This window comes from Lathyrus oleraceus, chromosome 6 (assembly GCF_024323335.1).
Source record: "Lathyrus oleraceus cultivar Zhongwan6 chromosome 6, CAAS_Psat_ZW6_1.0, whole genome shotgun sequence".
NCBI classification, from domain to species: Eukaryota; Viridiplantae; Streptophyta; class Magnoliopsida; order Fabales; family Fabaceae; genus Lathyrus; species Lathyrus oleraceus.
The window spans coordinates 445,934,229-445,955,707 of record NC_066584.1 but is presented as its reverse complement, the minus strand read 5'-3'; the positions used below and the strand labels follow the sequence as shown (position 1 = coordinate 445,955,707).

Sequence of the window (21,479 nt, the reverse complement as noted above, 5' to 3'; positions counted from 1 at the left end):
ACATATTTTTGTACTTTTGGTTAGTGATGAAAAGAAAAGCAAATGATATACAAATGCAAACATGCTTGGTGATCAAGAATAACTCTCAAAATGATGACCCACCCACAGGGAAGGAAGCAAGGTGCCCAATTGATCCTTGAGGCAATGCAATGCAATGATATGATGCCATGAGGGATCTTAGGGGGCAAAATTGGGGTCTTACAACATCCAACAATGATAGAAAGACTTTGAGAAGATTGGCAGGCAGTTTCTTCTTGAACAAAAATGATGTGCTGTATAAGAGGAACTTCGACATGGTTTTGCTCAGATGCGTGGATAGACACGAATCAGACATGTTAATGCAGGAAGTTCATGAAGGCTCCTTCGGTACTCATGTCGGCGGACATGCAATGGCTAAGAAATTGTTGAGAGCAGGATATTACTGGATGACCATGGAATCTGATTGTTTCAAATATGCTCGGAAGTGTCATAAATGCCAGATTTATGCTGATAAGGTACATGTGTCTCCAAATCCTTTGAATGTGATGTCTTCGCCGTGGCCTTTTGCTATGTGGGGCATCAATATGATTGGAAAGATTGAGCCGACCGCCTCCAATGGGCATCATTTCATCCTTGTTACCATCGACTATTTCACCAAGTGGGTCGAAGCAGCATCGTCACGAATGTCACCAGACATGTGGTTGCCCGTTTCATCAAGAAAGAAATCATTTGTCGCTATGGGATTCCTGAAAGAATCATTACTGATAATGGTTCTAATCTCAACAACAAAATGATGAAGGAGTTGTGCCAGAACTTCAACATTCAGCATCACAATTCTTCCCCTTACCGCCCTAAGATGAACGGTGTTGTTGAGGCGGCAAATAAGAATATAAAGAAGATTGTGCAGAAGATGGTCGTTACGTACAGAGATTGGCATGAGATGCTACCCTTCGCCTTGCATGGGTACCGTACTTCAGTACGTACATCGACCGGGGCAACCCCTTACTCCCTTGTGTATGGTATGGAAGCAGTCCTACCTGTTGAAGTGGAGATTCCTTCTCTAAGAGTCCTGTTGGATGTCAAGTTAGACGAAGCTGAATGGATTCGGACAAGGTTCAATGAGTTGAGTCTTATCGAAGAGAAGCGAATGGCAGCCATTTGTCATGGGCAGTTGTATCTGATTTGGATGAATAGGGCCTTTGATCAGAAAGTGCGTCCTCGATGCTTCCAGGTCGGAGATTTGGTGTTGAAAAGGATCCTTCCTCCTCAAACAGATCACAGGGGTAAGTGGACTCCTAACTATGATGGACTGTATATTGTCACCAAGGTTTTTGATGGTGGGACCTTAATGCTTGCAACTATGGATGGTGAAAACTTCACTTCCCATGTGAACTCAGACGCAGTTAAAAAATACTTCGCATAAAATAGACCCGCTGGACAGTAAAAAGAATAGTCCAGGCAAAAATGGGCATCCCAACGAACCAAGAAAATGAAAAGGTTCGGGAAAAATTAGGGATTAAAAATGAAAAGATCGTACACCCGGTAAGTTGAAAACCTGAAAAGGCAACTTAGGCAAAAATGGGTATCCCGGTGGGTTGAAAACCCGAAAAGGGCGATCCAGGCAAAAGTTAGGGATTAAACGAATGACTGCGTTCTGAGTAGTTCTGAATCTCATCTCGTGTCAATGACTGGAAACTTTTGAAGGATAGGAAACAGTCCAATCACTCTTTTCAGAAAGCTGATCATCTGGAGGATCTTGAAGACGAGCAAGTCATAGCAGAATTGGAACCCAATAGAAATCCATTTCACATTGCCATTAGATTAATTTCTGTTTTTATCTTTTGTGCGATTACCTCTTTCCAGGGATTGCTTCCTGATGTAAATGCCTATTAAGAGGCCATTCAATCAATAAAATCATGTTATTCAGTATATCTTTGTTTTCATTTTCATTTTACTGTTTTGTTTGCAAAAATGACGTCCGAATTTTTGATAAACATAAGAGCTTTATAGGTACATGCTTAATAAACATTTAAATTGCTGCAAATGTTAAGTGTTTTAGATCGTCTATTCAGAACAGGTACCCTCGGGGCATTTCCTTAAGGTTCCCAGCCGATGATCGCGAATGTTTTCCCCCAACAGTCGTAGTTGGTATCTTATCCCTGCAGAGCTGATCAGAGCATTGGATTCTTCGATCCCCAGCAGGCTCTCACTATTGTACCTCCCCCAAGCGGTTATTTCAGAATATACACTCCCCAGTAGAGTTGATAGTGCCAGACTATACATCCCCAGCGGAGTTGACAGTGCCAGACTATATCTTCCCAACAGAAGCGGCTGCTCCTCAGGGTTCGATGCCAGATCGATGATCTCGACGCCAGATCCATGGTCTTTTTCCTTGAAGCAGAATCTTGGTACCGTATCGGTGTTTGCTTCCCCTGCTAAGTCGTTTCTCTCGCAGATTATGGTTGCCATAACCACTATCGCTTTCCCCAACAGCAGGTTTTCAGTGCCGTTCTCCCCCCAGTCAGAGTCTCGGTATTTCGTCATTGCTAGAACACCGTGTGGCGGGTCATTTCCCCATAGAGTTCTTTGCGTTGTGCATCTCCAACAGCCTTGCCAGGGTCCAGAAGATGGTGATCATTTCCTCAGTAGATTCCCTTTCCTCGGCTTGGCATTCTACCCAGCATTTCGCATCCCTGCATGTAGAATCATATTGCATTGCATCCTCCCAAATCGCGTAGCATTTCCATTTTCATGGAGCATTACGCCATTGAAAAATTCAAACATACGCATGTAAGCATAAAACATTCTCGGTATCCCAAGTGATAAGCCAGAAGTTGTTTCCAGTACTCAAACTGAAGATTGTTCATGACTTACCTTTATTATCCCTAGCAAGTGTCATTGGCCCATGCGCCGCCTCTATTATCTTTACCTATTTCTGTCGATGCTGACAGGCATGAAGTTTTTCCGGTATTCAGACCGAAGTGGCATTCAGGCCAATTTTCCGATGTTCAGATCGAAGAAGAAGATTGTTCATGACTTACCTTTATTATCCCCAGCAAGTGTCATTGGCCCATGTGCCACCTCTATTATCTTTCCCTATTTCTGCCGATGCTGACAGGCATGAAGTTTTTCCGGTATTCAGACCGAAGTGGCATTCAGGCCAATTTTCCGATGTTCAGATCAAAGAAGTTTCCAACATTCAGGTCGATGCAACTTGTGGCATTCAGGCCAGTTTCCGGTATTCAGACCGAAGTGGCATTCAGGCCAGTTTCCGGTATTCAGACCGAAGTGGCGTTCAGGCCAGTTTTTTGATATTCAGATCGAAGAAGTTTCCGAAATTCAGGTCGATGCAACTTGTGGCATTCAGGCCAGTTTCCGGTATTCAGACCGAAGTGGCATTCAGGCCAGTTTCCGGTATTCATATCGAAGTGACGTTCAGGCCAGTTTTCCGATGTTCAAATCGAAGAAGTTTCCGACATTCAGGTCGACGCAACTTGTGGCATTCAGGCCAGCCTCTCGGTGTTCAGACCGATATTAATAATCTCATATCTTCCGATGTTCAGATCGAAGTCATTTCCAGTATTCAGACTGATGAGCGGCATTCAGGCCATGGTTATTTCTGTGTTACCATTTATTTTGGTATCCAGGTTAACATTCTTTTTCGGTATTCAGATTGACTCTCACCGTACCAGACGGATTCTTCTTTCAAGACCACCTCTTTGCCGATTCTGACAGGCATTGTTACTTCACTTCACTTCAGTGCAAATTTTCGGGCTTTTATTGTATTCAATCCTTTGATACCTCGAAAGTGCGAAAGCCGCTGCTATATTCTTTTCGGGTCTCCAGTTGATTGAATAGGGGCAGCTGTAATACCTCAAAATTTGCCCCCCTCATTCATGCATTCATTTTTAGGTCATTTAACATTTCATATTGCATTTCATCATGTCAATCGGAATTAGATCCAAGAAGCTTGAATATCATCCAAGACACTTTGTGGGTCCTATCTGGGTGATCAGTCAACACAAGGGAATGGCTTGAGATACTTCCAACATGTTCAAATGGGGTCTATTCATCAGTCAAAACGTTAATCTTGAAGGAGCAAAAGTTTGTTCATGAGTTGTCATGCTCGCTAGGCGAGCAGAATGGGTCGCCTAGCGAGTCCCAAGAAAAGCCACCAGAATCACCTACGCTTAGAGGAATTTCTTGAACTGTCATGCTCGCTAGGCGAAGCCCGCGCGTTAAAAAAAACGAATAAATAAATAAATAAATAAAATATAACAGAAAAATCTTGGACTTGGACCTCTCTCATTTGAGCCCACAAAGCCACGAAAATCAGGTTATAAATTCTGAAATTTCAGTAAAGGAAAAAGAAAGAGAGAGAGGGAGAATTGGTGAAAGCTGAAAACACTCTGAAGTTTCCTTGGAACAAAACCCTAGAGAGATTCTAACTAATTCAGAGCAACCTCCAGAGACTGAAGGGAACTCATCTGCAAAGAACGAATTCCCTCTCATATAAACCCTAAGATTGTTCTGCAAAGCCAACGGTGCAATTCAATTTCAATCGATCCTCCCCAATCAGGTATGCCCTATTTCCACTACTTTATACTTTCAACCTGAAATTTCTGAATGTATGAGGTATTATGGGTGAATTTGGAAGAGTGGGTATCGTTAGGTTTTGCATGTGGGCACATGTTTTAGTATGTATGTCATGCCTTGATGTGTGGATCCTTGCCCCCTGACTTTGAGTTTTGATACCCTTTTAATGCATTTGTTTGACAAGAGGTTTATGCCTCATACCCTTGGTTGCTTTTTATGAGCTTTTTGTGAACTTTAATGGCATGATTCATGTGATTCTCTGTTTGGTGCAACTCTTGATTGCACTCCATCTTGTTTCTCTAACCTGTTTGTTGAGTTTTTTTGTGAGGGCTCACATACTCTTGCAGGGATAGCTTGCTTGGTGTTCCACTTTATTTGTGGGATACCATTTGGAGGTTTATTCCGATTACCTGTACTGACTTGCTTTCTTTGGTGGTGCCAACTTGAGAGATCTCTGGGTTTCTTGTCTCTGTAGTTGTTATTACTTCGGATTTTTATCCGTGTGGTAGATCTCTTGATCCCTTTATTTTCCCTGCATTTTACCGCTTTCTTAGCTGGAAGACCTCGACAGGAGGCAATGTTTTCTTTTGTTTGTTTACTTTGGTGCCCAAAGACCTCCATAAAGAGGCAATTGACGGATAAAAGGGATTAGCAGTCAATCCCCCGTTATTCAGTGTATCATTCTTTAAGATCACACTACGTGTCGATGCTTTAGAACAAAAGCCCAAGATCTTTTGTCCGGTCAGTCAGTGGAGAGGGTTCCACCTTTCTGAATCCCCACTTTTTGTCATGAGCTCACCCTGTCCAGGGTTAAGAGCTATGAGGTCTTATCCTCATTACCCGTTTGATCTGCTCACCTTGACGTTCAATGTCAGTGGTTAAGAGCCCATTTGATTACCTATTCCATGGCTTGTTTGTCGAGGTTGATATGACCCCTCTTGACTAAAGCCCTACCCATGTATGTTTAAGCCCCCTTGTTGGCATTTTACTTTATGCATGTTTGTTTTGTATGGTGTGATCGTCTCCCCATAGGATTGCTAGGCTTCGTATAGTCTCTCGTTTGCATGTCAATTAAGGTAGCACTGTTCCTTCATCTAGGACTTCCTTTTTTACCTGAGCATTCCTAAAACCCAAACAAACTCATTGATTTTTCTTCTCCTAAGAACACGTTAACTCCTTCTACTATAGGCGAGTAAGTCTCGAAAGGTTGAGCATCCGGTAGATTGCATAGTAACGTCGTTCATCTAAAAAACACAACCCTTAACACGTAGTTAGCCGAACTACGGTTTGCTCTGATTCTCATTCCAGATGAGATACGTAGGCATAAGACGCGATGTCTTAGCGAGCACACTCCTCTTTAGCCCATAGGCAGCCGAGCTACGAAGACTCTGATTCTCATATCCAGGTGAGATACGTATGCAGTGGATGCGATATCCGTGCGAGTCATTTTGTTTTGACCCCTCTTTTAGTAAATAGTACATTAGATAAACCCACACCCTTTAGACAAGAACCACAAGAGTGGATCCCGTAGAGTACTACGGATGCGTAGGGGTGCTAATACCTTCCCTTCGCATAATCGACTCCCGAACCCAAGATTTGGTTGCGAGACCTTGTCTTTTCCTTTCCTTTTTTTCTAGGTTTACTTCGAGCGTTTCCTTTCCCTCCTTTGGGATAAATAACGCACGGTGGCGACTCTTCTGTCATTTATTTCTCGCCGGTTGTTTTTTCGCATCTCCTTTTTCAGGTTGCGACAACCATCACTTTAGTTCTGGAATTAAAGACTCTATATACTCTGCTGTAGCCCAGAATTAATCCTTCATTACTTTTGGAATTAATCTTCCTTCTTTGTTCACTTCTAATTTTGATAACTTGACTTTCCTTTTCTCCTTGAAGTTTTAGACAAAGATCTTTGAAGATTTCAAACACATCAGATTTGTTTCTTATGAAGTTGATCCAGGTGTATTTGGAGAAGTCATCCATCACTGCATATGTATACTTCTTCCCACCAAGGTTTTGCATAGGTCCCATCAATTTCATATGGAGGAGTTCCAAACCTTTGGGAGTGGTGTCATGTCTGAGTTTCTGGTGTGACATCCTTGTTTGACATTTCCCGTAGACTTTTCTTTTATCAATCTTCAAGTTAGGAATTCTTCTAACAGCTTCAACAGATATCTTCATACCTTTAAGATGCAGATGGCTCAATCGTTGATGCCATGTCTTTACTCCTTCTTCTTTGACTAAGGTACACTTTGAATAATAACCAATTTGAGAACTCCGCATGTAACAGTTGTCTTTGGACCTGACTCCTTTAATGATCACTTCACTTTCTTTGTTAGTAATCAGACATTCAGTTTTAGTGAAGTTAACATTTAGACCTTGTCACACAGTTGACTGATGCTTATTAGATTTGCAGTCAAGCCCTTAACAAGTAGGACATTGTCAAGATCAGGAACTCCAGGGCATTCAAGCTTACCAATGCCCTTGATTTCACCCTTTGCTCCATAACCAAAGGTTACATAGCTCTTGGCTTGAGGATGAAGACCAGTTAGCAGGTTTTTGTTTCCAGTCATGTGTCTGGAGCACCCACTGTCAAAGTACCAATCTTCTTTGGCTGAAACTCTGAAGGAAGTGTGAGCTTTTAGACATGTAACATTAGTCTTAGGAATCCATTGCTTTTTGTTGACAGGTTTGTGATGTTTGGGTTTAGGTTGATAATGAGCAGGCTGAGGGTAACCATACAGCTTATAGCAGAAGGGTCTTATGTGGCCAAACTTTCCACAGTGATGGCATCTCCATTTTTGGTGTTTCCCTTTCTGTTGTCTTCCTTTATGATGTTGTGACATATGATGTGACATCGCAGGTCTCCTATCCATATGGCTGCACTTAGGTTTGGATTTAGGTCTGCCACCAGTGTAACTACACTCAGCCTTAGATTCATTAAACCCAATGCCAGATTTGTCTCCTGTTATTTGACCAGTCTGGAGAATCTTGTCTAAGGTGTCAGATCCATTGCTTAGCATCCTTACATACTTGGTCATCTCATCCAGTTTAGAATTCAAGAATACAGCTTCAGTCTTTAACTTGGAGATGGTTTCCACATGTTCTGCCTTCTCATTCTCCAGTTGTGCTATCACTTTCTTCTAGCTTTCAACTTGTTGACTCTCATCTAGTTTGGCATTCAGAACCACAACTTCTGTTTTTAATTTGGAGATGGTTTCCAATTGTTCTACCTTCTCATTCTCCAATTGAGTTATTACCTTCTTCTGGATTTCAACCTGTTTACACACCTCTGCACTTCTGTGACATAACTTTCTGTAGGTAGTGGCCAACTCTTCAAAGGTTACTTCATCATCACTTGAGTCTTCATCAGAATCGCATCTTCCAATTAAGGCAGTAACCAGATTTGCAGACACTTCTGTTTCACTTTCATCAGACCAAGTGGCAGCAAGACTCCTCTTCTGTTTCTTGAGGTAGGTTCCACATTCAGTTCTAATGTGTCCATATCCATCACATTCATGGCACTATACTCCTTTTCCTTCTTTGGGTTTTTCATCTGACCTTGTTCTTCTTCCAGCATTGTTGGATCTACTGATGTCAGATGAGATGTTCTTGACATTTGCCTTAGATCTTACATCCATCTTTTTCAGAAGTCTGTTAAATTGTCTTCCCATCATGGCTACATCATTTGCCAGATCTTCATCAACATCCTGACCACTTTCCTCTTCTTCCTCCTTAGTGTTTGACATGAAGGCTATGCTTTTGGTTTTCTTTTCAAATCCATCACACATTCCCATCTCAAAAGTTTGGAGGGAACCAATTAGCTCATCAACTCTCATATTGGAGATGTCTTGAGACTCTTCTATGGCTGCCACCGTCATAGCAAATCTCTTAGGGAGTGACCTGAGTATTTTCCTTACTAATTTTTCATCTGACATCTTCTCTCCCACGGCTCTTGAGGCATTAGCAATTTCAAGGATACTCATATGAAATTCATGAATATTTTCATCTTCTTTCATCCTTAAATTTTCAAACTTGGTGGTGAGCAGCTGCAGTCTAGACATCTTCACTCTAGAGGTGCCTTCATGAGTGGTTTTGAGAATGTCCCAAGCATCTTTAGCCACCTCACAGTTGTTTATCAATCTGAAGATATTCTTGTCTACTCCATTGAATATAGCATTCAATGCTTTAGAATTTCCAAGGGCTAGATCATCCTCCTCCTTGGTCCATTGTTCTTCAGGTTTTTTATCAGTTGTAGCTTCTCCTTCCTTAGTAACTACTGGATGTTCCCAGCCTGTCAACACAGCCTTCCAAGCCTTATTATCCAAAGATTTTAGGAAGGCTACCATTCGAGGTTTCCAGTAGTCATAGTTGGATCCATCTAAAATAGGTGGCCTGTGAACAGACCCTTCATCTCTCTCCATTGTACCAGAAAGTATCGTCCCTAGATCTCACCCAGAACCAGAGTCGGATGCCTGCTCTGATACCAATTGAAATTCTGGTATCAGATATGAGATGTCGAAGGTAATGTCACGACACTAATATCTGAATAATACAAACAGAATAAAGATAAAGAATAGTAATGCAAGAGACATAAGCAATTGTTAACCCAGTTCGGTGCAACTCACCTACGTATGGGGGCTACCAAGCCAGGAAGGAAATCCACTAAAATAGAATCAGTTCAAAGACTCTCAGTAAACTACACAAGTTACAGTCTTTTTCACCTAATCTCTACCCCGTGTGACTTCTACCTAAGAACTCTTAGATATGAGATCCCATCTCACTCCCCCTCAATCACACCAGTGATATTAAACAAGAATTACAATGAAAAGAAGACACTCTTCAAAGACACACACTTGATCTTACTTAGCAGCTTCAATCAAGTAGACACACACTCATGCTTAAAAGCTTTGAGTGACAAAATACAACTCACAAATCAGACCAATTCAATCATCAATGGATGAATTGAATGGCTTACAAGTCACACGACCATACAAGACTTAAACCCTTATTCTCTCTCAATATTTTGCTCTGTATTTATTGTGTATCAAATCAGGTTTTCCATGTCCTTTTTATATAAGCATTTGGCTAGGCTTGGACATCATAAAACCCTAAAACTATTTTCCTTTTAAATCTTCTCATGACAGTTGGTTAGATCTCTTTGGAAAATAAGTTAAATCACGTTGTAATCATTGATTGATTGCGTTTGCAATTAACTCATCAATCAAACATAGATTTCCATTAAAAGCGCAATCACATAACACATAACACATAACATTCAGACTGAATATTTTGTGCACAGATGTCATGACATCGGGTCTGACATCCTGGAACAGTCCTGCATAATTCCATTTTAAATATCCAGCAGGTACATAATATCTTATGTTAAGACATTACATGTAACATCTTGTGAACATTCTTTGTTTTACCAAAATTGCTGCCAACACAGTTGAACGAAACGCCCTCAAAAATATCAATTTTGTCTTTGCTGTTGAGTTCTGAGGCTCATCGTAAAGCATTGCTGAAAGTTCTAAATATCGCTCACGTGATGCAAGATATCACTGTCGATCAATTTGATGACGTGGTTGCCAATATCACCGCCAGTAGGTATCTGGGATTTAGTGAAGCAGAGCTACCTCCTAAGGGAAATGCCCACAACAAAGCACTACATATTTCAATCACATGTACTTACTCTCTCTTATCACGAGTCCTCGTTGATACTGGATCTTCGCTTAACATACTGCCAAAGTCTACATTAGGCCAGTTACAGTTTAAGTGGCCCGAAATAAGGACCAGTGCACTGATCGTTAGAGCTTTCGACGATTCCCGAAGACAGGTAATTAGGGAGGTCGATTTGCCTATTTGTGTGGGACCCCACCAGTTCAACATCACATTCCAAATCATGGATATTAACCCAATCTATAGTTGTCTGTTGGGAAGACCATTGATTCATGCCACTGGAGCAGTCACTTCTACATTGCACCAGAGACTGAAATACCTGATAGATGACAAACTGGTAATTGTGTGTGGGGAAGAAGATTTGTTGGTCAGTAAACTCTCCTCCTTGAGATATGTTAAAACAGATGAGGAGATCGTCGAGGTTCCGCTCCACTGTCTAGAATATGAAGATGTTAGTTCCGCCACAGCCAACAACAATCAATCATCTGCTACCATCTTATCCTCAAAAAAGAGTGTCAAGCAAACATTGGAGAAAGGTCTGCTTCCTGGTTGGGGTAAGGTCGTCAATGTGGCAGAAAAGTGTGACATGTATGGTATCGGTTATCACCCGGCAACATGCAAGGTGCGTCCGAAGAAAAAACAAGTCAACCCAGTCAAGTTCAGCAGCGCTGGCTATAAAAATGAGCATACCATGGAAGTTATTGGAGAATCCAGTGGTAACAGGCCAGGGGCACCCAACCTTGTTCGTAGATGTCCTCCAGGATTCAAGATTCCCAATTGGACAACCATCGTGATTCCTAAGGTGTACTCAGAAAAAACATAATGCATTTTGTTTTCTCCATCCCTCGTCCTCGCCCGAGATAAGAGGATAGCTTGTAAGGGCCCCCATGTTTAAAATTATTATGTGAATAAATAAAAAGTACTTTTTTTGCATGCAAAACTTGTGTTCCCTTTCTTTCAGTTATTTTCCTTTTTCACTAAAAACAACGAAATGGCAAAAGATTTCTTCTTTTTCTTTTCCCACTTTTCTCAAAAAAGGCATACTAAAATAAGCTCATCATATGCAGAGAAAATCAAACCATTGATTACGACATGGATAAAATCAACTATAAATCTGGACTTCCAATCAACCAAGATGAAGACGACAGTGAGGAAGATTGTGAACTACCGGCTGAACTAGAACGACTCCTTTAACACGAAGAGAAAGAGATTTAGCCATACAAAGAACCAGTGGATGTCATTAAGTTGGGTTCTGAAACTGACAAAAAAGAAGTAAAAGTTGGGGCATCTCTTGTCGAGCATGTACACTCTGAATTGGTAGAGTTATTGTGTGAATATGTTGACGTCTTCGCTTGGTCGTATCTAGATATGCCAGGGTTAGACACCAGCATTGTTGAACATCACTTGCCACTTAAGCATGAATGTCCTCCAGTCAAACAGAAGCTCAGAAGAACTAGACCCGATATGGCACTCAAGATCAAGGAAGAGGTTAAGAAGCAGCTAGACGTTGGCTTCTTAGCCATTTCAGAATATCCGCAGTGGGTTGCTAATATCGTTCCAGTTCCAAAGAAGGATGGTAAAGTCAGAATGTGTGTAGACTATCGAGACCTCAATAGATCGAGCCCAAAGGATGACTTCCCTTTGCCTCATATTGATGTTTTGGTTGATAACACAACTCAATTCTCCATCTTTTCTTTCATGGATGGGTTCTCTGGGTACAATCAGATAAAGATGTCACCAGACGACATGGAGAAGACAACTTTTATCACGCCTTGGGGAACTTACTGCTACAAATTCATGCCATTTGGCTTGAAGAACGCAGGGGCAACATATCAGCGTGCCATGGTAACACTCTTTCACGACATGATTCATGAAGAGATCGAGGTTTATATGGACGACATGATTTCCAAATCCAGAACTGAGGAAGATCATCTAGTAAACTTGAGAAAGTTGTTTAGTAGACTCCGAAAGTTTAAACTGCGTCTGAATCCGGCTAAATGTACTTTTGGGGTCCGATCCGGTAAACTCTTGGGTTTCATAGTCAGTCAGAAGGGTATCGAGGTTGATCCCGACAAAGTTCGAGCCATCCAAGATATGCCAGCTCCACGAACAGAAAAACAAGTCTGAGGTTTCCTTGGGCGACTTAATTGCATCTCTAGATTCATATCTCACTTGACGGCTACCTGCGAACCGATATTCAAATTGTTGAGAAAGAACCAATTGATTGTGTGGAACAACGATTGCCAAGCTACATTCGATAAAATAAAAAAGTACTTGCAAGAACCGCCAATCTTGATACCACCGATTCCTGGTAGGCCACTCATTATGTACCTCACAGTACTTGATGAATCCATGGGTTGCATTTTGGGTCAACACGACGACACAAGAAATAAAGAACATGTTATCTACTATCTCAGCAAGAAATTCACTGAATGTGAGACCGATACTCACTTTTAGAGAAGACTTGTTGTGCTTTGACTTGGGTTGCTCGTTGCGTGAGACAATATATGATTTGTCACACTACTCTATTTATATCCAAGATGGATCTGATAAAGTATATATTCAAAAAGTCTGCTATTACTGGTAGAGTTGCCCGGTGGCAAATGCTGCTAACTGAGTATGATATACAGTACGTGACCCAGAAAGCAATAAAGAGGAGTGTTCTATCTGACTATCTCGCTCACCTGCCTGTCGAAGGTTATCAACCGTTGAGGTTTGACTTCCCAGATGAAGACATCATGTTTATCAGATACTTTACTATCCCAGGCTTCGAGGCAGGCCCTGAGGAAGGCCCCGAACCAGGATCGCGATGGGCGCTCATGTTTGATGGTGCTTCCAACGCTCGAGGCCATGGTATATGTGTCATTATCACCTCTCCAACTGGTTTCCACCTTCCATTTACCGCTAGATTATGTTTTGACTGCACTAACAACATGGCAAAATATGAAGCATGTATCTACGGTTTAGAGGCGGAAATCGACTTGAGAATCAAGATTCTTGAGGTATTCGGTGATTCAGCTCTGGTAATCAGTCAGGTGAAAGGCAATTGGGAGACTCGAGATAGCAAGTTGATACCTTATAAAGAGCATATCATAAAACTGATACCCTATTTTGATGAATTCTCCTTTCACCATATTTCTAGGGAAGAAAATCAATTAGTTGACGCTCTAGCCACGTTGGCATCTATGTTTAAAGTCAAATGGAAGAATGAAGCATCATCTATCCAGATTAACCACTTAGATGAACCAGCACATTGTCTAGCAATTGAGGCTGATCCTGACGATAAGCCTTGGTTCTATGACATGAAAACGCTTCTGGAGAAACAACAATATCCCAAGGGTATATCCATTACCGATAAGAAGGCTCTGAGAAGACTCTCTTCCAAGTTCTTCCTAAACGGTGATGTACTATACAAGAGGAATTATGATTCCGTACTACTCAAATGCATGGATAGACACGAATCTAGTACAATCATGAAGTCCATACACGAGGGTTGCGAGGGTGTACATGCGAAGGGTCCTGCTATGGCCAAGAAAATCCTCCGGGCTGGTTATTATTGGACGACAATGGAGGTTGATTGCTACAATTTCGTGAAAAGATGCCATGAGTGCCAGATATATGGTGATAAGATCTTCGTGCCACCAACTCCATTGAATGTCCTGACTTCTCCATGGCCCTTTTCTATGTGGGGCATCGATATGATTGGGATGATAGAGCCCAAAGCTTCCAATGGACATCGATTCATCCTAGTCGCTATTGATTACTTCATGAAATGGGTCGAAGTTGCTTCGTATGCCAACGTCACTCGACAAGTGGTTACCCGGTTTATCAAGAAAGAGATAATATGTCGCTATGGAATACCTAGCAAGATCATCACTGACAATGCCAGTAACCTCAACAACACTATGATGAGGGAGTTGTGCGAAGAATTTAAGATCGAGCACCACAACTCTTCACCATACCGGCCCAAGATGAACGACGCCGTAGAAGCAACTAACAAAAATATCAAGAGAATCATCCAGAAGATGGTCAAGACATACAAGGACTGGCATGAGATGCTACCCTTTGCTCTGCACGGTTACAGAACCTCGGTCCGCATATCCACTAGGCCAACTCCATACTCTCTGGTTTATGGAATGGAGGTTGTCCTACCGATTGAAGTCGAGATTCCTTCACTCAGAGTCATCATGGAAGCCGACCTTGATGAGGCTGAATGGGTTCAATCTCGTTATGACCAGCTGAATCTAATTGAAGAGAAGCGTTTGACGGTCGTCTATCACGGTTAGCTATACCAGAGACGCCTCAAACGAGCTTTTGATAAGAAGGTTCTTCCTCGCGAATACCACGCTGGAGAGAACTCATACTCAAAAGGTATTCTTCTATTCACTCAGACCCGCGAGGCAAATGGACTTCCAACTATGAGGGACCTTTCATCATTAAGAAGGCCTTCTCAGGTGGGTCTCTGATCCTCACGACAATGGATGGGGAAGATTTGCCTTCGCCAATGAATGTAGACAAAGTCAAAAAATATTATGCCTAAAAAGAAATGATGAAAGCCCGCTAGATTAATCTCCACAAGGTTAATCTAGGCAAAAATGGCTATCCTGATGGACCAAAAAATGATTTCTCCATGCAAAAGTTAGGGAACACATATGAAGCTCGCTAAGCCAAAAACCCGAAAGGGAGGCTTAGGCAAAAAGGAGCATCCTGGTGGACGAAAATAATTGAAAGGTCCAGGCAAAAGTTAGGGATAAAGGCATCGACTATGATCCTTGGGTCCATACACTACAAGCTAGATATCAAAGGGTCAAGGACTTATCCAATCACCGTTAGTTGAAACAAGGTTTTGGGGATACAGGTTATAAGGTAGAATGAGGCCAATGTTATAATCAATGGAGAAAATCATACAATTTTTTTCCCATTTCCATTTCAATTATTTTTTCAATTTTCGCAACATCCTCATTAAGGGTGTATGCGTCCTTGTACTGACATATGTATAGATTTCATATCAATAAAATTCAATTATTCCATCAAACATTTTCTCCTGTGTTTTGTATGCAAAATAATTGACTCGTCTTGCTCACATAATGCTTTAAAATTTCGGGGAATAATAAAAAGTTACACTAAAGAGAAACACTTTGCGTTACTGTTAAAACTCAATAAACAAGAAAGATGATCGGTGACTCAAAAAATGATTCACTCGAACACCTGTGACACTCAATTGACTAGGATACCATGTTGGTTCCGGCAGTTTCAGTGCTCCTTAACAAACAAAGATTCCTTAACAGTAGTGTCGACCTCACTGAGACGTCACGACAATTATTTTTCGATGATGAGTCAGAGTTCCCATCACAATAAAGACTCATCCCTACATATGACAAATAAGCAAGAAAACATGCATCATAAAAAATAAGCATACATCATGCACTACATGAAGCATCTTCCCCACACCGATGATAGAACTTCGACCACCTGTTCAGGTAAATTTCGAGCACGTAGGTATTTAATTACCTTCCACCTTGAATACCTGAGAAAGCTCCCACAATTCTTGTATTCAGGTTCAAGAAGATTAAATAAGGGCAGCTGTTGTACCTCAAAATTTGCCTTCCCCTTTCTCACCTATTCATCCAATCACTTGATCAGGAGATAACTTGCATACATTCATAATTCATCCACATGCATCATTCATCATGGATTCAGAAGAAACTTGGACTTATAAAGCTAGAGCTAGTGTGGATATCAAATCTCAAAGGCATGGTCTAACCATATCATCAACATGGGAGATGTGAAACCATAATGATGGTGATGAAGGCTGTGAATTCAACAAAGCTTCACCAGGAAATCTTCTAGGGCTTTCAAAACCCTAATTCCTTAAGACATGATCTCATAGGGCTTCCCTAGGCCTTGTCTTGGCCTTCAAAACCCTAATGCAGGTTCACACACAAGAAGGGCGATGGTTGGAACTTATGGCTTGATTCAAGAAACTTGCTTGAGGGGTAAGCCTCAGGGAAAACCCTAATTAGGGAGATGGTGAATCAGGTGGACTTGGTGGCCTGACTGGGCATCCATGACCACTCAATCTTCACCTTTTATCAATGAACTTGGTCCAATCCTACTTTGGTCTCCTATGGGCATTGGTTTTGGTCTCAAGGTCATGATGTTGTTCATGGGATTGTTGATACACTTATGGTCTTGGCCATCCAAACAACCAGTCTTCTCGTGTCACAAGCCAATTGCTAGTCATGCCTTTGGTTCATGGATGTTATGTCAAAACCCTAACCTTATGGTCTCATTTCATGGCCTTGTTCATATGCATTATCAGTCAAGTTATTTTCTTTTCAAAAGTCAAACATTCAAGCCATAAATAAACCAAGTGTGAAACCGATGTCCAATCCTTTTTCAAACCATTTTAATCCATTCCATGTCATTTTAAACCATTACATGTGATTCTACCCAAGAAAATACAAAACTTGACATTTTTGACCAATTGTTGACTTTGGTCAATAGTTGACTTTTTGGTCAACTTTGACCAAAGTCAACCTAAAATTCAAAAACCCTAAATTTCACCCTAATTATTAATCCATTGCCATTTACAAAGAAAATGCCAAGAAAATGAGTTTTGACCTATTGTTGACTTTGGTCAATAGTTGACTTTTTGGTCAACTTTGGCCAAAGTCAACCCAAGATTCTAAAACCCTAATTTCCCCAAACTTGGACCTAATCCCATGCTACTTTGCCTTGATTCATAATCCAATATCCATGTTGGTTGTGTTTTCCCTTGTTTCTTCATTTCCAAGCAATTTGGCTTATTTTCATATTCACACCACCATATCATGACTTGGATTTCTTGCCTTGACAACCAACCTTTACCCTACTGAACTGGCCCTGCATTCACCACAAAACCAGACACCCTAATCACATGATCAAACAGGGCACATACATGGTTAATTTTACAAAGCAATGCACATGAATTTTGGTTTTGCACTCACCTCGACACACCTTCCTGCAGCAGAACAAGACATGTTTAAAATGCTACCAACTGCACCAGCACCATAGGAATATGCTCTTGGAAACTACAACCAAATTCCTTGTTCACAGTATACCACATTACCTGGCCAAAGCCTCCAACCTGCCATCAAACAGAACCAATGTCAAGCTGCATAGGAAACCATGAAATGTTAAGCATATCCAGTCAGAAATGCCCAGGTGAACCAAGACTGCATGAATCAATGCATGCAGGATCAATACGATGCATACCTACAAATGAACTATGCCTTAAAGCACATATGGGCAAAAGTCATGGCTTGCTTTGAACCAAGTCAGAAACCCTTCACAAAACAGGACCTGCAAACATCAACAATGTCCTTACCATGTCCTGTGCACATGCCAAATTTTAACCAGCAATATGCTATAATAACCCAGAATCATGCACCAAGTAAGCAAGCACCAGTACAGGTCATCGGGTACAAGACTGGCCAGCAACAAATCATGAACAAAGGCATTGAAAACAATACATGTTGTCAACCATGGCTAGGTCAACATACTGCAATTGAGAAACTCATTGGATTAGCAAGCAAGTCAGCAACTTAATGCATATGTACAATCAGAATTGAAGGTCCATTATTAACAACTAACAATCCAATAACATCTCACGAACCAACAGTTCAGATTAACAATAACTTACTACATCACAGTTTATACCACACTAAAACCATTTCAATATGACAGGAAATGTACTAACAGTTCATTTTCTAATCAAAACTGACATGAATTAACAAACTAACCCACTTGTCTTAGTCTGCACAAGTGCTAACAACAATTGACATCACAACCAATATGCTCAGTTGGAGTTCAACAAAGTTGGAATTAGACAGGTTATGCACAAGCTAATCATCAACCTAAACCTACGAATTACCACAGTGAGCACGTTAAAACACTACCTACAATAGGTTCAGTAAGTCACCAACCTGATTTCACATGATTTCAGTTCAAACACAACATTTGCACTCAGTAACTCAACAATCCATCTCTAATGCACAAGCTGCACAATAACATGACTATGCCATCATGACTCAAATTGGCTGCAATACAAAAGGTCAAAGATTCACCAGATGACAAGTGCAAGTATTACCATCACCACACAAGGCCATGAGCTATCACCTGAACCAAAACATAGGCCAAGCCAGATTTGTGCAATCCAAGTGAATCCCACCAACATCCTGCATGCAAAAGCCACACCTGGCAGGATCACCAACAACTCCATGTCTGCAAACCTGGAATTCAAATAACAAAGTCATAATGAAAACAGGTCCCAGCAGAACCAAGTGCAAAACCTTGCATCAAACCTTTCCAAGGCACAATCTTGTAACATAACACTTACATAAACAAGGCCATGATCATAAACCTGCAGACCACAACAGAAATGCAACAGTTCATCACAAATCATGTGTCAATGCTGAACAATAACATCCTGCAAATGACCTGCAGAGGATTCCATACCGATCCTTTGCTTTGCCGCACCATGGACCCAACTAACCCTGCAATTCAAACACAATTAGGCTCATGTAAAATGCAACCTCCATGTCCAATCCAAGTTCTTAATCCAATCACAAAGCCTACAATAGCACTCTGCTTAACAAGCCACCACAACTGAAGGCAGTGCAAGAAGAGATCAAAACAAGCAGGCAATGGTTTGCATTCCAAAACCCACCAAGGCATAGCAGTAATAGAACATAACATATGGCTTCTACAAGGGAACCTGCAGAGCGGGTCATCACCCAATCCATTAAACCAATTCCACTTAAAGTGTGAATCACCGCAAAAAATACAGAGTCGCGACCAGATTTTATTTATTCCAAAGGAAAGGAAAAATAGCGATAAAACTCCAAATGGGAGAAACTGTCTCACAACCAAGAGCGGATTCGGAAGTCAGTTATGCAAGGGGAAGGTATTAGCACCCCTCACATCCACGGTACTCCATGGGAACCACTTGCTCGTATCAAATACGTATGGATGTTTATTTATCTGTAAGTTGCTTGCTATCGGAAGTGAGATGAGAGAATAAGGTGGGGGAGAAAATAAGTTTTAATTTAGTGTGCTCGCCAAGAATTTGGGCCCTCATGCCTACGTATCCCCATACGTGCAATAGGGAAGTAAGAGCTTCGTAGTTCGGCTCAAAAATGGCGTATTTGTTTGGTTGTTTTTACTGAACAGTATTGACGTTCGCGTGCTACTGTTCACTTGCTTGTATACTCTATCATGGGAGCGGAAAGTATTTGCTTGTTTGCGATAAAATGGATACGCTTTGTTCGCACTCTAGCAGTTAAACATTACTTGCTCACACATGGAGGCTTAATCTTTGTTCACGGTAGAACGGAAGTAACACGTCCTTATTAAAAGGTTTTGAATAGAGTGCACTAAGGCGAAAGATGATTTGATTTGTTAGGGTCGATTTTATGCATGGAGACAAGCATTAGACCCTTGGCTAGATACATCCAACGGTCCAATAACTCGGGAGTTGAGAGGATAATGTTGTCCTAACCACTATTTTTCATCCAAAAAAGAGATTTGATTATGAAAGGAGTTTGGCAAGTTTAATTGTTGGAACTTAGAGGGTGACAAGTATCTAACCCTTGACTAAGTACAATCAAAGATTAAAGTACTTAGGAATCGAGAGAACAATGAAGTCCTAACTATTCTTTTTCATCCTCATAGCACCTAGATCTAACTTGTTTGAATCATTAGATGTATTAAGGGGAAAGTCAAGTGTCGGGTCCTCAGGCTAGGTACGGTCGATAACCCAATTACTTGAATATTGTGTAAAAACACGTACACCCCATTTACATTCCAATTTGTTATGAAAATGTTTTGAAAAAGGAAACTTGACGTTGAATCAAGCGTTTGAATTTATTATGAAAATAGAGAGTGAAGAATGGAGGTGAGATAGAATGAGTTAGAGAAGAGAATAGAGAAGAGAGGTGAATGATGGATCTTGGAGTGGATGGAGAATGCTTGGCGTTGGATCAAGCATTCATGTTGCAATGGTGTGAGTTTTATTTGGAAAACAACTTGGTGTTGAATCAAGTACCTTTTGTTTCTTTTGAAATGCTTTGTTTATCATTTTGGTATTTTATCTTTGATTATTAACATGTATGGTGAACTAAGCTAGAAAGCAATAAACCTAAGTTATTACATGACTAAGGGGAGGGGGAACATTTGACCCACAATGGGGGGATGGATCCATGCAATACAATGGAGAGAGAATGAAATGAAAATACAAGTTATAAACTACTAAACTATGTACCATGCCTAAGGCATACAAGTGACATGGTACTTCAAACAATACAAAGTTACTGAATGAAAATGAAACGGTTAGGAGCATGGCTAGCTAAGAGTGAGCTTGCTTCTCCAAGTCACATATGGACACAAAACAACAAACGAGTTAGCATGAATGAGAATGATGCAATAATATGTAAGTACATACAATAGTTAGAATCGATTCAAAAGATAATGGATTATTCAATGAAAAGTAATCAAAGATCTATCTTATGATCATGACAAATGAAATTAGACATGCCAAATATTCATTACCCAAATTGAAATGGGATTTTTAATTTACAATATGATCATAAATCAAAGAAACGATTAAATGGACAATTAAAGTGGCTATTAATTCTAGAAGTTAAAATCTACCTAAGCATGAAATAGGGAACAAATTAATCAAAGGAAAAATTACCAATCTATAATCAAGAATTGAATTTTAATCTACATGATCATACAAATCGAATGTGGTGGAAATTAACCTAAGGTCTAAACATAGTAAAATCAATCATTAACCATATTAATCTCAACAAAAATCCACAAAATGAAACACCAAGACATAATGACTAAAAATTAATCATGGCATGGTTAATCAAAATGAAAATTAATTCTGGAAACTTAAGAAAACTAAATCTAACTTGAAATTTTAATTAAACCTAATTTCTAATTAACTATCTATTTGAATCTAGTTAACTAATTGGTCAAAAGATGGATTAATTCCTAATATCTAAAGTCTAGAATTTAAACTAAATCTAACATGGATTGGAAATTTTAATTAGCATCACGATGAACGACATAATTTAAACGAAGTTAAACCCTAATCATGGTTTAACAAATGAATTAAGAAATAGATGATGGGCCTGGGGTGTTGACAAGAACTGGATAGGGGTGCTGTATTAATAAAACAG

General features: G+C 40.5%; 2 protein-coding genes across 2 annotated transcripts in view; both read left to right on the top strand.

Moving 5' to 3' along the window:
* The window catches only part of LOC127096182 (uncharacterized), a 49,453-nt gene extending 38,379 nt beyond the window's left edge, over nucleotides 1-11,074 (top strand). The window contains exon 2 of the mRNA XM_051034789.1: nucleotides 10,022-11,074. Within this exon, the coding sequence (XP_050890746.1) occupies nucleotides 10,022-11,074 (1,053 nt within the window). The remainder of the gene's footprint in view (nucleotides 1-10,021) is intronic.
* A 1,717-nt stretch (nucleotides 11,075-12,791) lies between these two features.
* LOC127096181 (uncharacterized) lies at nucleotides 12,792-15,126 on the top strand. Its single transcript, XM_051034788.1, has 2 exons — nucleotides 12,792-13,872; nucleotides 15,110-15,126. Exons 1-2 carry the CDS (start codon nucleotides 12,792-12,794, stop codon nucleotides 15,124-15,126), a joined length of 1,098 nt encoding a protein of 365 aa, XP_050890745.1.
* Nucleotides 15,127-21,479: the final 6,353 nt, after the last annotated feature.